Source organism: Crocuta crocuta, unplaced genomic scaffold (assembly GCF_008692635.1).
Source record: "Crocuta crocuta isolate KB4526 unplaced genomic scaffold, BGI_CrCroc_1.0 scaffold469, whole genome shotgun sequence".
NCBI lineage: Eukaryota > Metazoa > Chordata > Mammalia > Carnivora > Hyaenidae > Crocuta > Crocuta crocuta.
The window spans coordinates 874,086-891,468 of NW_027531907.1; the positions used below are offsets into that span (position 1 = coordinate 874,086).

Sequence of the window (17,383 nt, forward strand, 5' to 3'; positions counted from 1 at the left end):
AATGTAGGTATAAGGTGGCCAATCCAGTGGCTCAGCCCTTTAAGTGTGGTAGTCTGGCTGTCACAGTTTGAAATGTATAGGGGTACCAGGGTCCCTGTCACTATAAAGCATGACCCTGACTCTGGCAAGCTCCCATGGTCCTGAAGACAAGAGACTCCTTTAAGAAGCAACATAGCAAAAGATCTCCCCAAACATGTCTAGAGATGCAACACAATTAACACTGAAATGTCAGTATATCTTCTCAATACATTTGGCAAGCTGATACTTTAAGCAAAACAAAAATGTATGAAGAAGCAACATACCCTTGAAGAATATGGTAAAGGAACACGTCCTGTCAGGTAGCAAGACTTAAGTGAGAGTCATCATGAATTAGACAACATGTTGTTATGCCATGGACAGAAATATGAGAAATGGGACATGGCAGAAAGCCTGGACACTGACCAGTACATCCACAGAAACCTGGCAGAAGACACAGTGACACTGCAGATCATCAAGGAAAGGAGGGGTTCTTCAGCCACTAGAGGAGAGACAACTGATTAGCCCCATAGAGAAAAAAGGAAACTTCATCTACTCTTATATACAGAGTATAAACCTAAATCTAGAAAGCAAAACTTAAAACTTTCAGTTGAATATATAAAAGAGTATTTTATGATCCCCCTTGGTAGGAAAGAACTTCATTAAAAAGATATGAAAAGGGGGCTGTCTGGGTGTCTCGATTGAGCGTCTGAATCTGATCTCAAAGTTTGAGTTTAAACCCTGGGGTGGGCTTTATACTGTCAGTTTGTGATTCTCTCTCTCTCTGTCTCCCCCTCCCCCACTTGCACATGTTCTCTTTCAAAGTAAATAAACTTAAAAGAAAAACAAATTAAGTATCAGCTTATAAAAAAAATCACCACTATCAGAGTGAAAAGACAAGCCACAAACAGGGAGAAGTATTTGCAATGCATGTAACACACAAAGGATATGCAAAGAGCTTCGATAAACAAGCCAGAGAAGAATGGGCAAAAGACACAATGGAGGATTTAATAGAATAGGAAGAACAAGCAACAAATGAAGATGCCCTCCTTAGTCACACAGAGAGAAAACCAGAGTAAAGCAAGTAAAGCCACAAGCAACTCTATGTTACAGTCACTAAGTTTTCTAATGCAGAATGGTCAGTTGTCATGAGGGGACTGCAAGACAGGCTAAATGACACCACAAGGAAGCAATCGGTGGAGAGAAGCTTCCAGTATTTGCTCTATTATGCTATCCACCACAGTAGTCATGGGACATATGTAGCTTTTTAAACATAAAATAATTAAAATTCAACAAAACTTAAAAATCAGTTCTTCACTCACACTAAGCCACACTTCAAGTGCTCAACAGCCTCAGATACAGAACTTTCCATCATGCAAACAGCTCTCCTGGGCAGCAGTGCTTTACACCCTTACATATACGTCACATTTCTTTAGATGTAGCAAATACTACATAATAAAATATTTCCACAGTGTTCACATAGTAGAACATTCTTAAACAATGAACTATATTGTACTTTTGTTTTTCAGTTGCAGGAAACAAATTCAAAAACAAGAAAAATGGTGCTTTATAACACTCTCTTTTTACCCCCATTAAGTAACCCTAATAAATCAAGTCTCTAAAAAATGCTTTTTTTCCATCACCTGTGGGTAATGACTCTGCATGGCCTGAGGGTTGGCTAGGCTGAGCACTCACCAGGCTCTGCTCAATAAGCAGGCAGAAGAGGACAGCATTGCCCACCTCCCGCAGATTCTGGAAGCACACTGTCTTCAGCTCCGCATACTCAACAATGTCCTTCAGCTGGTGGTGGAAGAACTCTAGGATGCCTGTAGTAGCAGATAGTGAGTAAAGGGGCTGGGGAGGTTGCAGGCACAGCCTGAGCTCTATGGTTGGGAGCAACTGTGTTGGTCATGAAACATCTCTGACACTGCCATTGTGCCTGCTATGGAGATGGCCATGTGTCCCTTGATCCCAACATCTTCCTTGCAACACCTGGGCCTTGGGCCTCAGCTCCAAAGCCTCTTTCTCTATCAATCCTAAATCTTTGGAGGAGGCACATTACAAGAATAAAGGAGAAAGACCACATCATCATCTCCAGCAGAGGCAGAAAAGGTTTTGATAAAATTCATTATCCCTTCTTAGGCATAGATAGAAGGGGATGTACTTAATCTGCTAAAGTACATCTACAAAAACCCTGTAGCTAATGTCATAACTCTCAGTGGTGGAACATGCATTCTATCTCCCTGAGCTCCAAAGCAAAACAACACATTTTCATCACTGTCCTGGAGATCTCGCACACTGTGATAAAGGCACAAAAAGACACCAGGCATAGAAACTGGAAAGAAAGTTAAGAGTCCCTAATTTGATCTATACATTCAAATGCTGACCAGTCAAAACTCCACAAGCTGACTCCAGAATTTATGTGGTTATGCAGGAGACCTAAAATGGCCAAAACAACTCTACAAAGAACAAAGAGACTTTACACTTTTCAAACACCTCATCTCAACTATCAGGTCCCAACTGCCATTTTGCAAGGATCCCAGGGCAGTTGGACATGGCATGTGAGCTCCCTGTCTTTCCCTGGTTGGTAATCTTCAGGGTCCCAGTGTTGTGCAGGAGTCAGAGGGCACAGAGTTCAGAGCCCCATTACCCATTAGTGACTAGGGGGCACTGCCGCTCTCTCCCATATCTTTCTCACCCAAGTGTGACAATTCTAACACACCTGCTCCCTAAAGAAAAGCTGGTTTGTTTGTTCCACTGGAAACAATCAGGCTTTGATTAGGTTCCTGACTTCCTCCCACCTGGGGAAAGCAGATCCTATCCTTATCAGTAATTTCTGACTTGATTTCCTGCACTCAAGTCTGGATGTTTATGCTGTTCTCTCCGTACCACACCACCAGGGAGGTGCCCACACTCACCAGGAGAGCCATATTCATGCCGGGGAAGGCGGCAGATCTTGGGCATCACCTCCATAAGCGTCTTCACGTACTGCAGGATCGTGCCTTGCAGCTGCAGAAGAGAGAGGCTACATCAGCCACTGACCACCACCGGTTGTGAATGGTGCATGGGGCTTCTAAAAGGGAGTCTTAGTAAACACATGGTTAATCACTAGGGCTGAGAATCACTTTGGCTGAGAAAGGAAATCCTATCCATGGACACCTCCACCAGAGTGACTTTATAGAAGTAACTAAATACATTTTCTAAAACACAATTCTTCTTTTAGGAGACAAGTGGCCTGTCCCACTGTATGACAGTGGGACGGAAAGGAGCTCTAGTTGTATCCAACAGTGGTTGAGTGTGGCAGCTCTGAAGAAGTGACATCCTCATGGGGCAGTTTCTGTATTCCTCTGATGGATCTGGTATAGCAGCAACACTGGACAGTGTTACCTCATGTGCCTTATACCTTACAAGTTATGTGTTTTGGGGCAAAGGTTCTAGCTGCGGGTCCTAGCAGTGACTGAGTGGGTCATGGGCTCATGACTGTGTCAAAAGACCCAACTTTTATATATTCTAATTGATTTCTGATCCAAAAATGTTGTATATTTTGTCAACCTCTTAGAATTCTGTCAGCTTTTGCTTTGCGTTGTTAATGATCTTATCAACTCTTTGATGGACTGCTACTTTAATTATGTGACCATAAATTCAGCTTTATATATGGGAACGATCTGAAAGTCTGTATTTGCCAATAAAAAAAATCTTAAAGAAATGGGCTCAATCATAGGAAGTTGATTAAAATAATAAAAAAGATTAAAGATTAAGATTTTATAAAGTTCTTTCTCAGTTAATAGAAATAACACATAGAAAACTAAATCCATGTTAGTCTACATGTATCATTCTCTTGCTTTCTCTTTCCAAAAGACTTAAATAAAATACTTCTGCATAGAACTTCTGACTTCAATCTGAAGTTACACGGATGAGTGTCTGAATCCTTTATTCACAGTTTAACCCTCAACACCCAGAACAGGGGTGCACACCATCAACTTTCCAGGTACAACCAGCTATCACTGAATAACAGAAGTCTGAACAGCAGCAGGACCCTGCCCACACTACTGCCTCATAGCTGAGCCCATATCCCTCTTGCTAGGCTCTACCCCACAGACAGCTCAGAGCTCCTCATGGCCAATAGGCTCTCCTCCATATCTCCCAGGATAAATGTCTCCTGGAGACCCATTTCACAATCAGAAATAGGAATCTTCATACAATTGTCCCTGCCCAGACGCTTGCCAACTAAAACAGTCTCTCCATAATGCCTTCATGTTTCCCTCAGACAATAGTAGTGGTCCTTTATAAGAAAGCTGTATTTTGGTACTTAACTTCTTTTTGTAATTTTTTAATGTTTATTTATTTTTAAGAGAGACAGACAGTAAGCAAGGGAGGGGCAGAAGGAGAGAGAGACACACACAGAATCTGAAGTAGGCTCTAGGTTCTGAGCTGTCAGCACAGAGCCAACATGGGGCTCCAACCCACAAACTATGAGATCATGACCTGAGCTGAAGTCGAGGCTTAACTGACTGAGCCACCCAGCAGCCTCTTAACTTTTTCTACGAATTAGTTAAAATAACATGGACCTATTCTCTTGAATTAAGACAGTTGGGGGAGAAATTAAAATTAAAAGTTTAAATATAAAAAAAGAAAAAAAGAAAAGCTACATATGGTCAAAAGTAGTGCTAAACTGAACAGTTCAGACACAGAGGGAAGACCCCCCACTTCCCCCCACCACCCCGCTGGCTTTTCCACCCCAGTGAATTCAAGGCTGTGTGTGATACTATGATTTATAATAAATATATATTTTGTCTTGTACCTATTCCTGACACAGAGGCCGTAAATCCCTTCAAATTATCCTGAGAGCCTTAGAAGTGTCTCTTATTATGTTAATAAGGTCACTTTTGGAGGCCACCCACCAATGGAGGCTGGTTGCCAGAAGAACCAACCCCATGGTTGGATTTGGGACATTTAATCCCACTCCTAGACCTCTGGGGAGGGGAAGGGGTTGGAGGTCGAGTCAGTCACCAAAGGCCAGTGGTTTAATCAATTGTGGCTATGCACTGAAACGCCCATAAAACTTCAATAGGGTAGGGTCTGGAGAGCTTAACAGTTTGGGAACCAAAACAGTTCCACAGGCCACTATGAGGGGCTCCAAAATCCACAAGGAGAGAAGCTCCTTTCTTTGGGACCTCTCCTAAGGTATCTTTTCACCTGGCTGTGGATTTGTATCTTTTGTAACAAACTGGTAATCTGGTGAGTAAACTAGTTTCTTGAGTTTTGTGAGCTGCCCTAGCAAATTAATTGAACCCAAGGAGGGGGCTATATAAACCTCTGATTTACAGCCAGTGGGTCAGAGGCACAGGTGACAAATCAGACTTGAGATTGAGTGGGGGTGGGCACAGGGCAATCTTGTGGGTCAGAGCCCTTAATCTGTAAGATCTGATGCTATTTCCAGGTAGACAGTGCTAGAATTGAGTTGAATTATAGGACACCCAGTTGGTATCAGAGAATTGCTCAGTGGGGTGGAAAATCCCCCTCCCCACATTAGAACTGAGTTCAGGGGCACCTGGGTGGCTCAGTCAGTTGAGCACCTGACCATGGCTCAGGTCATGATCTCATGGTGTTTGAATTCGAGCTCCACATCAGGATCACTGCTGTCAGCCTGTCAGTGCAAAGCTTATTTCAGATCCTCTGACCCCCTCTCTCTGTCACTCTCCCACTTGTACTCTCGCCAAAATAAATAATTAAAAAAAAAAAAAAAAGAATTGGGTACAGAACACTGCACTGTGTAAAGGAAACATATCAAGGAAAACATACCAGGCTTTTCACGACCTTCAGCAGCTCCTCCATGACCACTGCAATACCCTGGTAGCCGAGCAGCCGGCAGATGACCTGAAAGTGCGGAGGCCCCACAAAGTTTCGGTAGCTGCCATAAATGCTAGAGTAGGCCAAGTTCAAAGCCTGAGGGATAAAGAATATAAGTGCTTGATGAAATCCAGAGTTTTCAATGTGGTCACTATGCACCCAAGGTGAAATATTGCTGCACCAAGAAAAAAAAAAAAATTGCTGCACCAAAGATGCATTCAATACAGTGTCCTTAAGATGGAGAATTTCAGAGAATTTGTTAGACTCTCCTTAGTGGTATTTATATCTTCAACATAAAGACATGACAAGCAAGCTTCCTAAAACAGAAAAAAGAAAACAAAGCCATTTGGTTTCAAAGATTTATCAAACTGCCAGTTTAAGGTCCTGGAATGAGAAATGAATACATCTTCATTGCTCTCTCCTCAGAGCTGCTCCCAGTCTCCTGGGGAGACATCTGGGAACAGACACTGATCTCAGGGACACACAGGGAGCTGGGACAGCAGCCCTTGTAGAATGAGTGGGTGAGAAAGGAAATCAGGGTGGTTTCCTTTAGAAGGGAACCTTCAAGCTTGTTTAAGAACACAGATGCACAGGGGTGCCTCGGTGGCTTATTCGGTTAAGCGTCCGACTTTCGCTTAGGTCATGATCTCGAGGTTCGTGGGTTCAAGCCCCGCATCGGGCTCTGGGCTGACTGCCAGCTCAGAGCCTGGAGCCTGTTTCAGTCTGTGACTCCCTCTCTCTCTGACCCTCCCCTGCTCACGCTGTCTCTCTCTCTCTCTTAGAAATAAATAAAACATTAAAAAAAAATTAAAAAAAAAAAAAGAACACAGAAGCACACTCAGCAGGGAGACCCCTAATAAGCATTCAGTGCTGTGTATTTTCCTCTCAGCACTTTTCAGCTGCATCCCACAAATTTTGATATATTTGCATTTCATTTAGTTTGGTTGTCTTTTTTTTTTTTTTTTTTTAAATTTATTTCTAGGATAGAGAGAGACAGCGTGAACAGGGGAGGGTCAGAGAGAGAGGGAGATACAGACTCTGAAACAGGCTCCAGGCTCTGAGCTGGCAGTCAGCACAGAGCCCGACGCGGGGCTCAAACCCACGAACCGCGAGATCATGACCTAAGCGAAAGTCGGATGCTTAACCGACTAAGCCACTCAGGCGCCCCAGTTTGGTTGTCTTTTTAAACATTTCCCTGAGACTTCCTCTTGACCCATGGATCATTTAGAAAGTATTAATTTCCAAATGCTTGGATTATTCTTATCACCTTTTTGCTACTGATTTCTATTTTGAGTTCACTGTGGTCACAGAACACATTGTATGATTTCAACTCTTTTAAAATTTTCTTGAGGTTTGTTTTATGGCCCAGAATATGGTCTATCTGGGGGAAAGCCCCATGGGCACTTGAAAAGAATGTATGTTCTGCTTTTGTTGTGTGAAGTGCTCTACACATGTCAATAATTTACTGCTGGCTTGATGGTGTTTACTTCTTTACTGTTGCTGATTTTCTGTCTACTGATGACTAAGAGAGAAATGTTGAATTCCCCAACTATAATTGTGGAGTCGTTCATTTTTCCTTTCACCCATGTGAGTACAGTATTTGCTTCAACTATTTTGAAGTTCTATTGTTTGGTACACAAACAGGACTGCTGTATTTTCTTGGTGGCTTGACCCTATTCTGTAAAGTCCCTCTTGGCCCCAGATTAATATTGTCTGCTTTAAACTCTATCTTATATTAATAGAGTCATTCCTTTCTCCTGATCAATGTTTGCGTGGTATATTTTTTTTTTTTTTAACATTTATTTATTATTGAGAGACAGAACATGAGCATGGGAGGGGTAGAGAGATACAGAATCCGAAGCAGGCTGCAGGCTCTGAGCTGTAAGCACAGAGTCTGATGCGGGGTTCAAACCCACAAACTGCAAGATCATGACCTAAGATGAAATCGGACACTTAACCGACTGAACCACCCAGGCGCCCCATGCATGGTATATCTTAATCCATCCTTTCACTTTCAACCTACCTATATCATTAATTTGAAGTGCATGTCTTGCTCAATCAACTTTTAAAATCCACTCTGCCTATCTCTCAGTATTTTAATTGTATTTAGACATCTCACTTACATTTGGCACATTTATACATATGTAATTATTGATACCTAAGTAGGGTCTGTTTCATTCTTCCTGACTTCCTCTGGGTCACTCAAACATCTTTTAGAATTCCACTGTGATTGACCTATAGTTTCAAGATTATTTTTTCACATGGATGTTTTAGTGGTTGTTCTAGGTCTTATGCAGTGTATAAGTTAATTATAATCCACTGTTAGCAACATTTTACCACTGTGATTGAAGTGTACCAACCTCGCCTCCATTTAGGTTCCTTGTATCCTTCTCCTACCCCCTTAATCATTGTCTTAAATATTTCTCTACATACATTGAAAACCATATCAGAAAAGTGAGAATTCTGAAGAACCAGCATAGCAGGCCTGCTTGCAATTCCTGGGAATTCACCCTTTGGAATATTATTGTTTTGTTTTGTTTTAAATTTACATCCACGTTAGTTAGCACATAGTGCAATAATGATTTTAGGAGCAGAATTAAGTGATTCATTCCCTAGATATAACACCCAGTGCTCATCCCAACAAGTTTCCTCCTTAAAGCCCCTTGCCTATTTAGCCCTTCCCTACACCCATAACTCCTACAGCAACCCTCAGTTTATTGTCTATATTTAAGAGCCTCTTATGTTTTATCCCCCTCCTTGTTTTTATATTATTTTTGCTTCCCTTCCTGTATGTTCATCTGTTTTGTATCTTAAATTCCACATATGAGTGAAGTCCTATGATATTTGCCTTTCTTTAATTTCACTTAGCACAATACCCTCTAGTTCCATCTATGTTGTTGCAAATGGCAGAATTTCATTCTTTTGATTGCTAAGTAATATTCCAGTGTGTGTGTGTGTGTGTGTGTGTGTGTGTGTGTGTGTGTGTGTCTACGTTTATCCATTCATATGTCGATGGACATTTGGGCTCTTTCCATACTTTGGCTATTGTCGACAGCGCTGCTATAAACATTGGGGTACCTGTGCCCAATAAGGCTGTTTTCTACCACTGGGGCATTTAACCATGCTAAATAAACTTGTTTAGGTTATATGTACAAACTGTGATTTATGGTGGGCTCTTTTCCTTCTGGGGACTCTGGGATTTCAGTAACTGTGAACAGTCAACATAGGTGGCATATTCCTATGTACCAGCCCTAGTGAAAGCCTTGGACTGGAGCATTTGAGTGGACTTCTCTTCGCTGGGCAGAAAAACTACACATCCCAAGCAACCCCCATGAGGGACAACTGGTAGACTTCACCAGGTTCAGTCACACCTGATGCATCTTTTCCCTTACTGCTTTGCATCCTTTTGCTATAATGAACTATAGCTGTGAGTATAGATGAGTCTGTGAGTCCTTCTGGAGAATCAAAATGTGTGGGTGGTCCTAAGACCCAAAAACAGAAAGTAGAAAAACTGAAAACAATTTTCAAATACAACACTGACCAGGTTGGAAACACTGCTAAGTGTCTCCTGTGCCCACCCTTACAACCCCCAATCACACCTGAAAGGGGCATTATTTTGATCATCAGACCACATATACCCTCTTCCCAACTCCTCCTCAAAGAACCACAATGTGCATTTAAATGCTGGAATTTGGTGTGAGGTTTTTGCTTGGTAAGTTCTACTGTTTCAAAAGAAAAACATGAAAATTGTTAGTGAAATCTAATGGTTTCAGGAGCTAGGAAAGATGGTGGAGGAAGAGGACCCTGAACTTACCCCATCCCACGTTTTCAATGAAATACGCTCCATCTCCAAATCAGTAAGATGGAGAGGTAACTAAAGACTGTGAGAAAAAACTCCACAATGAAACGCAGAGAAGAAGCTGCATCTGAAATGTTAGGATGGTCAGAGAGGCAGACAGAGCCTGCCCACAAAAGAGAGGGAACTAAGTATGCAAAGAGGACAGAGAAAAAGTCCTCTTGCACCAGGGAGCTCACATGAGAGGACTAATATCCATAAATTTTGGCTTTAAAAACCAGAGGGCTGCATCAAAAATTAACAAAAGTAGGCCAACACCAAAACGTATTGTAGTTAAATTTGTGAAATATAATGCTCAGGAAAAAATTCCTAAAAGCAGCAAGACAAAGGAAGTCCCTAACTTAAAAGGGAAAACAAAGAAGGTTAGTAGCAGATCTCGCCACAGAAACTTGGCAGGCCAGTAGGGAGTGGCAGGATATATTCAAAGTGCTGAATGGGAAAAATCTGCAGCCAAGAATACTCTATTCAGCAAGGCTATCATTGAAATAGAAGAGAGAGAGTTTCCCAGACAAACAAAAGCTAAAAGAGTTCGTAACCACTAAACAAGCACTGCAAGAAATATTAGACTCTTTGAGTGGGAAGGAAAGATCGAAAGTGATAAAGACTAGAAAGGAACAGAGAAAATCCCCAGAAACAATGACAAAACAAGTAAAAAAAAAAAAAAAAGTCTGTAAATACATATCCATCATTTACTCCGAATGTAAATGGACTAAACACTCCAGTCAAAAGAGAAATGGTGTTAGAATGGATAAAACAAAACAAAACAAAACAAAAAAAACACAATATCTCTCTATACGCTGCACCCAAGAGACTCATTTTAAACCTAGACACCTGCAGATTGAAAGTGAGAAAGTGAAGGAATGGAGAAATATTTATCATGCAAATGAACCTTAAAAAGAAAGCCAGAGTAGCCATACTTCTATAGACAAAGCGCTTTTTTTTTTTTTAAGTAGGGTTCATACCCAGTGCAGAGACTAATGTGAGGCTTGAATTCATGACCTTGAGATCAAGATTCTTGAGACCAAGACCTGAACTGAGATCAAGATTTGGACAGCTTGTGCCCCCAGACAAACTAGATTTTAAACTGAAGACTGTTACATGAGATAAAGAAGGTCACTATATCATAATTAAGGGGTGTATCCAAAAAGAAGATCTAATAATTTTTTAAAATGTTTTATTTATTTCTGAGAGAGAGAGACAACATGAGCAGGGGAAGGGTCAGAGAGAGAGGGAGACACAGAATCCGAAATAGGCTCCAGGCTCTCAGCTGGCAGTCAGCACAGAGCCCGATGTGGGGCTGGAACCCACGAACCGCAAGATCATGACCCGAGCCAAAGTCGAACACTCAACCAACTGAGCCACCCAGGCACCCCAGAAGATCTAATAATTGTAAATATTTATGCCTTAACCTTGGAAGCACCCAATACATAAAACAACAAAAATAAAGGAACTCCTTGATAACAATACAAAAACAGGAGAGGACTCTAACATCCCACTTACATCAATGGACAGATAATCCAAGCAGAAAAATCAACAAGGCAACAATAGCTCTGAATGACACACTGGAGCAGGTAGATTTAACAGATGTACTCATAACATTCCATCCTAAAGCTGAAAAATATACATTCTTTTACAGTGCACATGGCGAGGCACCTGGATGGCTCAGTTGATTAAGTGTCTGATTCCTGATTTTGGCTCAGGTCGTGACCTTGCAGTTCATGGATCAAGCCCCACATTGGGCTCTGCGTTGACAGTGGAGAGCCTGCTTGGTATCCTCTCTCTCTCTCTGCCCCTCCCCTGCTCAGGCTCTCTGTCTCTCTCAAGATAAATAAATAAACATTAAAAAAAGATTTAAAGTACACATGGGGCATTTATGTTTCTAGGAATTTATCTATTTTTTCTAGACTGTCCAATTTGTTGGCATATAATTTTTCATAATATTCTCTTATAATTGTTTGTACTTCTGTGGTGTTGGCTGTTATTTCTCCAGGATAGGTCACAAATCAGGTCTCGATAAGTACAAAAAGACTGAGATCATACTATGCATCTCTTCTGATCACAACGCAATGAAACTTGAAGTCAACCACATGAAAAACTTTGGAAAAGACCACAGGTACACATAGGTTAAAGAATATACTACTAAACACTGAATGGATCAACCAGGAAATTAAAGGAAGTTTATAGCAATATAGACCTACTTCAAGAATCAAGAAAAATATCTCCAATGCACAACCTAACCTTATGCCTAAAGGAGTTAGAAAAAGAACAACAAATGAAACCTAAACCCAGCAGAAGAGAAATAATAAAGATTCGAGCAGAAATAAATTATATATAAAAATGAAAAAGAACAACAACAAAACATAGAACAGATCATCATATTTGATAAACCTACACCCAGACTTATCAGGAAAAAAGAGAAAGTACTCAAAATCACAAATGAGAATGGAGAAATAACCAACACCATAAAAATACAATTATAAGAGAATATTATGAAAAATTTATGCCAACAAATTGGACAATCTAGAGAAACAGATAAATTCCTAGAAACATATAAACTACTAAAACTGAAACAGGAAGAAATAGAAAACATTAACAGACTGATTATCAGCAAAAAAATTGAATCCATTATAAAAAAAATCCCAACAAACTAAGGTCCAGGACCAGATGGCTCTACAAGCAAACTCTACCACATATTTAAAAAAGAATTAATATCTATTTTTCTCAAACTACTCCAAAAAATAGAAAAGGAAGAAATTCTCCAGATTCATTCTATGAAGCCAGCATTACCCTGATACCAAATCCAGATAAAGACACCACTAAAAGAGAACTACGGGCCAATTTCCCTGATAAACACGCTTGTAAAAATTCTCAACAAAATACTAGCAAACTGAATCCAACAATACATTAAGAGAGTCATTTACCACGATCAAGTGCAATTTTATTCCTGGGCTGCAAAAGTGCTTCAATATTCACAATCAATCAATGTGATACATCACATCAATATGTAAAAGGATAAAAGCCATATAATCATTTCAATACACACAGAAAAAGCATTTGACAGAGTATAGCATCCATTCATGATAAAAACCCTCAACAAAGTAGGTTGAAAGGAACATATCTCAATAAAGGTCATAAGTGAAAAAATAACAGCTAATATCATCCTTAATGAGAAGCCACTCAGAGAAAGACAAATACCATATGATTTCACTCATATGTGGAATTTATGAAACAAAACAAATGAGTAAAGGGGGAAAAAGGAGAGAGGGGTAAACCCAGAGTCAGACTCTTAATTATAGAGAACAAGCTGATGGTTATAGGAGGGGTGGATAGGTGAAATAGGTGATGGGGATTAAGGAGTGCACTTGTGATGGGCACTGGGTGATGTATGGAATTGCTGAATCAGTATACTGTACACCTAAACTTATGTAACACTGTATATTAACTAACTGGAATTAAAATAAAATTTAAAAACAAAAAGAAATCTGAGGGCCTCATATTACCAATGAGAAAAGTCATTTTCAAAGCCGCCCTGAATTGCTTGGGGCCTGTAGCTTAATATTACCTGGTCCCAGGAGTGCCTGGGTGGCTGAGTCAGTTAAGCATCTGACTTCAAACCAGGTCATGATCTCACGGGTTTGTGAGTTTGAGCCCCGTGTCGGGCTCTGTGCTGACATCTCAGAGCCTGGAACCTGCTTCAGGCTGTGTCTCCCTCTCTCTCATCCCTCCCCCACTCATGCTCTGTCTCTCTCTCTCAAATATATTGGGACTACATCAAAAATAACCAAACATTAAAAAATTAAAAAAAAATTGGGGTCCTGCCCTCCTGCCACCCTCAACCACACCTCTGGCTAATGTCCAGCTTCCCTATGGACTACACTCACCCCAAATAGGGCACATTCCAGGGGCATTACAACCAAAGTGATGTAACTACTCAGAGGAAGAAGAGAAGGCACTACCTCTGAACAGGCCAAAGTTATGAACACTTTATTATAAAATACTTAGATTTAGAAGAAGGAAGTTATTTGGATGTCCAGTCTTACAGCTCAATTCAAGAAACAGTTTGCTGGCCACACCCGGCATCAAAGACCTGGGGCTCACTTTGAAACCAGATGACGTGCCACTAGACTCAATAGCGGTGTCTTGGGTTCTCTAACACCCTTGAAGCTATGAGTCTTCAACTGTACATCAGGGACAATCTTACTTATCTTACAGAAAGAGAACATCAGTGACACACTCAAGAGCATAGTATGTTCACTCAGAGTGTGATATTCCAAGAACCAAATAGCATTATGATGAGCCACTCATCTAATTCAATATTATTCTCACAAGACACCTGTACTAGTTCATCATTCATTAAAAAAAAAAAAACTATTAGATTTTTTAATTGGATTCATGTGTATTCCATAATCTCACAGGTATGGACACTTTAAATTGCATTGCAACAAAACAAAGTAAAATGCTGGCTTTGAATATAATAATCAACTCTGATTCATACAATGTATTGTCATTCTTCCTTTTTTGGTCCTCAAAAAAGTATCATATAAGATGAACAGTCAACATCAATGTCACTCACCCAAATTTTTGGCAGAATTGTTAGAATCCAAACAATTTAACAAAAAATACTAGTTTAGGGTAGAAGAATAAAAATGACACAAACGTAATTTCACAAACTGAGGCTGAAATCTGTAGTTCAGTCACAGCTGATCACTTTTAAAAGAACAATCAAGTCCAATTCACCTAATCTTTCTTTTCCTCCAAATGGGTACCTACTGTGCAGATATTCCCTGGTCTGCTCATGTCCCTGAGGACACATGAGGTATAACACTGCTGCCTGAATTCCTGGAGGAAAATCCTGCAGTAAAAAAACAAATCCTGAGCCATTAGCACCAGGATGGATGCACAATGTGTTTGGCCAGCAGTATGGACACAATAGTGCTGGTGAAGAACCTCTCTCTCAGAACCAATACCACAAGCCTTCTCCCCAGGAATTCATTCCTCCAAGGATGATGCAGGAGGTTGGCCTGATACCCTCATGGCCAGACGCTGTGCAAATGTGTGGTATCATGAGCATCTACCTTTCCTCAAAGGGCCAAACTTCCCTTATGCCTTCTCATCCTCTCCAACTGCTGGGGCAGGGGATAAAATGGAGGACAGAGAATGGAAAAATCACTTCATTTCTTGGTTCCTCCTTCGCACAGGCTCTTTTCTTTTTATCTTAGCATAAGAAAGACATATTTGTGGTCATGCCAACAACAGGGATTAAACTTCAGAATCAAGCCTAGTTCATAGCAAATCTTTTAGTTAACAGAGACCCAAGAAATTTCTCTTACTTGCCAAAGTTTCTAGTCCTATCTTCTAAAACTACATAAAGCTTCTTTTAGTTCCAAGGAGGTAAAACACTACATTTATTTATTTATTTATTTATTTATCCATTCATTCATTCATTCATTCATTTTACATTATCAAACTTTACTAATTAAAACATAACTATGATATATTCTGAGTAAAATGGCATCAGTGTAGTGGTTAAACATGAATTCTATACCTGTACACTATATTCTGGTTGTTTTGATTCAATACTCCTCTCTGATAATTGCTTTCTTTAGTTCCCCCAAATAAGACTTTTCAGTCATCTTTGATATACACTTTTCTTCAGGTAGTAAGCTTCCAGATAGGTTTCAACACTGATTGCATTTTAATTTCAGAAAGGGGGCATTAGAGTACTTATTCTAATCCTTCTCAATATCATCCACCTCATGCCTTTCTGGAGGGGCAGAGGAGGTGGGCAGCCTGCACCAATACACCAGCCAGAATCACAGTGTTTGCTCACTTCCAAAGGCATGGTTCTAGCAGAATCGAGTTTAAGTTACCATATGTAGTGACAGCAATGAGGGCAAACAAGAAGACAGAAATTAAAGGTTTACACTCTAAAGGATAAAAGATTAGGAAAGAATGGATTAGAAGCATCTTTTCTACTTCTCAGATCAGCTGGCATCTAAAAGGGTGTCCTAGTGTAGGTCATGTGGGGTAGCACCCCCCCTCGATTTGTGTCATGGCTTCAACTGCCTTGAGATTCAAAAGCAAGTTGGGGTGCCTGGGTGGCTCAGTCGGTTAAGTGTCCAACTTCGACTCAGGTCATGATCTCACAGTTTGTGGGTTCGAGCCCCGCATTGGGCTCTGTGCTGATAGCCAGCTCAGAGCCTGGAGCCTGCTTCAGATTCTGTGTCTCCCTCTCTCTCTGACCCTCCCCTGCTCATGCTGTCTCTCNAGAGCATGAGAATAGCTTTCTCTCAGGGTCCATTGAGTGTGGGTGTCTCCTGGGCATGGGGCAGAAGCAAAGTCTGTTAATTGCCTGGGCCTCGTGTCCCACCATAAGCATCACCCATCTGACCAGAGGGGTTTCCCAGTGGCAGCACTAAGCCAGGTGCTTTATCTTCCACCTCCCTTCTCTGAGGCAAGTGCTCCTGGGGACTCCTCTGGAGGTGAGAAATCTTCAGACAAGTGGGAGGAAGGGAGAGGGCAGGGCACCAAGGTCCCCTGCTTGTATCTCAACAGCCTCAGTCCCTTTTCCATCCTCCCTGACTCACTGGCCACGTTCATAAAACTGCTGGGGTGCCCTTCTCTTGACCAGACCAGGCTATTCTGGCTCTTCATACTTGTCTGCACCCCGGTGCCCAGTCAACATCTTCAGTCTTCTGTGGATCAAGGCCTGCACTCACTCGCTAAACCAAGAACCCTGCTCCCTGGCTGAGGCCAGGTGCAACCCGGGTCACAGCACATGCTCAGGAAACACCTGCTGAGTGAGCCCTGAGACTATAACTACAACTTGATATCAGTAAAAAAAAAAAAAAAATTTCTTAATATTTTCAAAAATGACACTCAGTCCCAGAACACAGCAGAAAGAACAATGATGTTTGGCTTTCTTCACTCCTGGTCATCATCACGAGGCTTAACAGAGCAGCCAAAATCCTGACCATAACCAATGGGACCAACATGATCCTTCAACCCAGCACACCTTCTCAACTCCCATAACCCCTGCCTCAGCTGAGAGCCATAAAACCTGCCTGGATATGTCCAAAACAGACATCCAACAGGGCAGCATCAGCATCCTCCCCCTCACTCAAGAGCAAGGTCTATGACATGCAGAGGAGACAGACTTAGAAGAGGAGTGGACACAGGCACCAGGGATAAAGGCCTCTTCCCTTTAACCCTCCTAAATCTAGCCCTGCCTGACTTCAAAAATGGACACTTCCACTCACCAACTGCCAGAAATCTAGGAAACATCTTTGGGTCTTCCTTTTCTCTCTCCCTCCATCTTTGGGTTATCAGCCAAACTCCAGTCACATCCACTTCCAAAATACCCCTTGAGCCTAAATACTTTTATCTCTGTCAATGCCACCTGGTCCAAGGTACTACCTCCTGCCTGGACGAGGGTAACATCTTTCCACCTGGCATCATTCTTCAACTGCACTTGGCCCCTCCCTCAGATCCCATCCCCAAGCTGCCTGCCATATACAACCCCTCCCCCACCCCCCATCTTGTGACAGAGCTTTGGGCCCCCAGGGACCTCTGCAGGGTTGGTTCCTTCTCAGCATCCAGATCTTGTTAGAGCAAGACCTCTCTAAAAACCAGCCGAGGTTCTATCACAACAGTCCCTTTCAC

The 17,383-nt window shown here is 41.5% G+C and overlaps 1 protein-coding gene across 2 annotated transcripts in view; it reads right to left on the reverse strand.

Moving 5' to 3' along the window:
* Window positions 1-17,383, reverse strand: part of CYFIP1 (cytoplasmic FMR1 interacting protein 1) — a 143,476-nt gene that overhangs the window by 26,547 nt on the left and 99,546 nt on the right. For both annotated transcript variants that reach the window (XM_077774609.1, XM_077774608.1), the window contains exons 24-26: window positions 5,818-5,961; window positions 2,934-3,024; window positions 1,711-1,841 (exon numbers count right to left, since the gene is read on the reverse strand). In XM_077774609.1, the coding sequence (XP_077630735.1) occupies window positions 1,711-1,841; window positions 2,934-3,024; window positions 5,818-5,961 (366 nt within the window). The remainder of the gene's footprint in view (window positions 1-1,710; window positions 1,842-2,933; window positions 3,025-5,817; window positions 5,962-17,383) is intronic.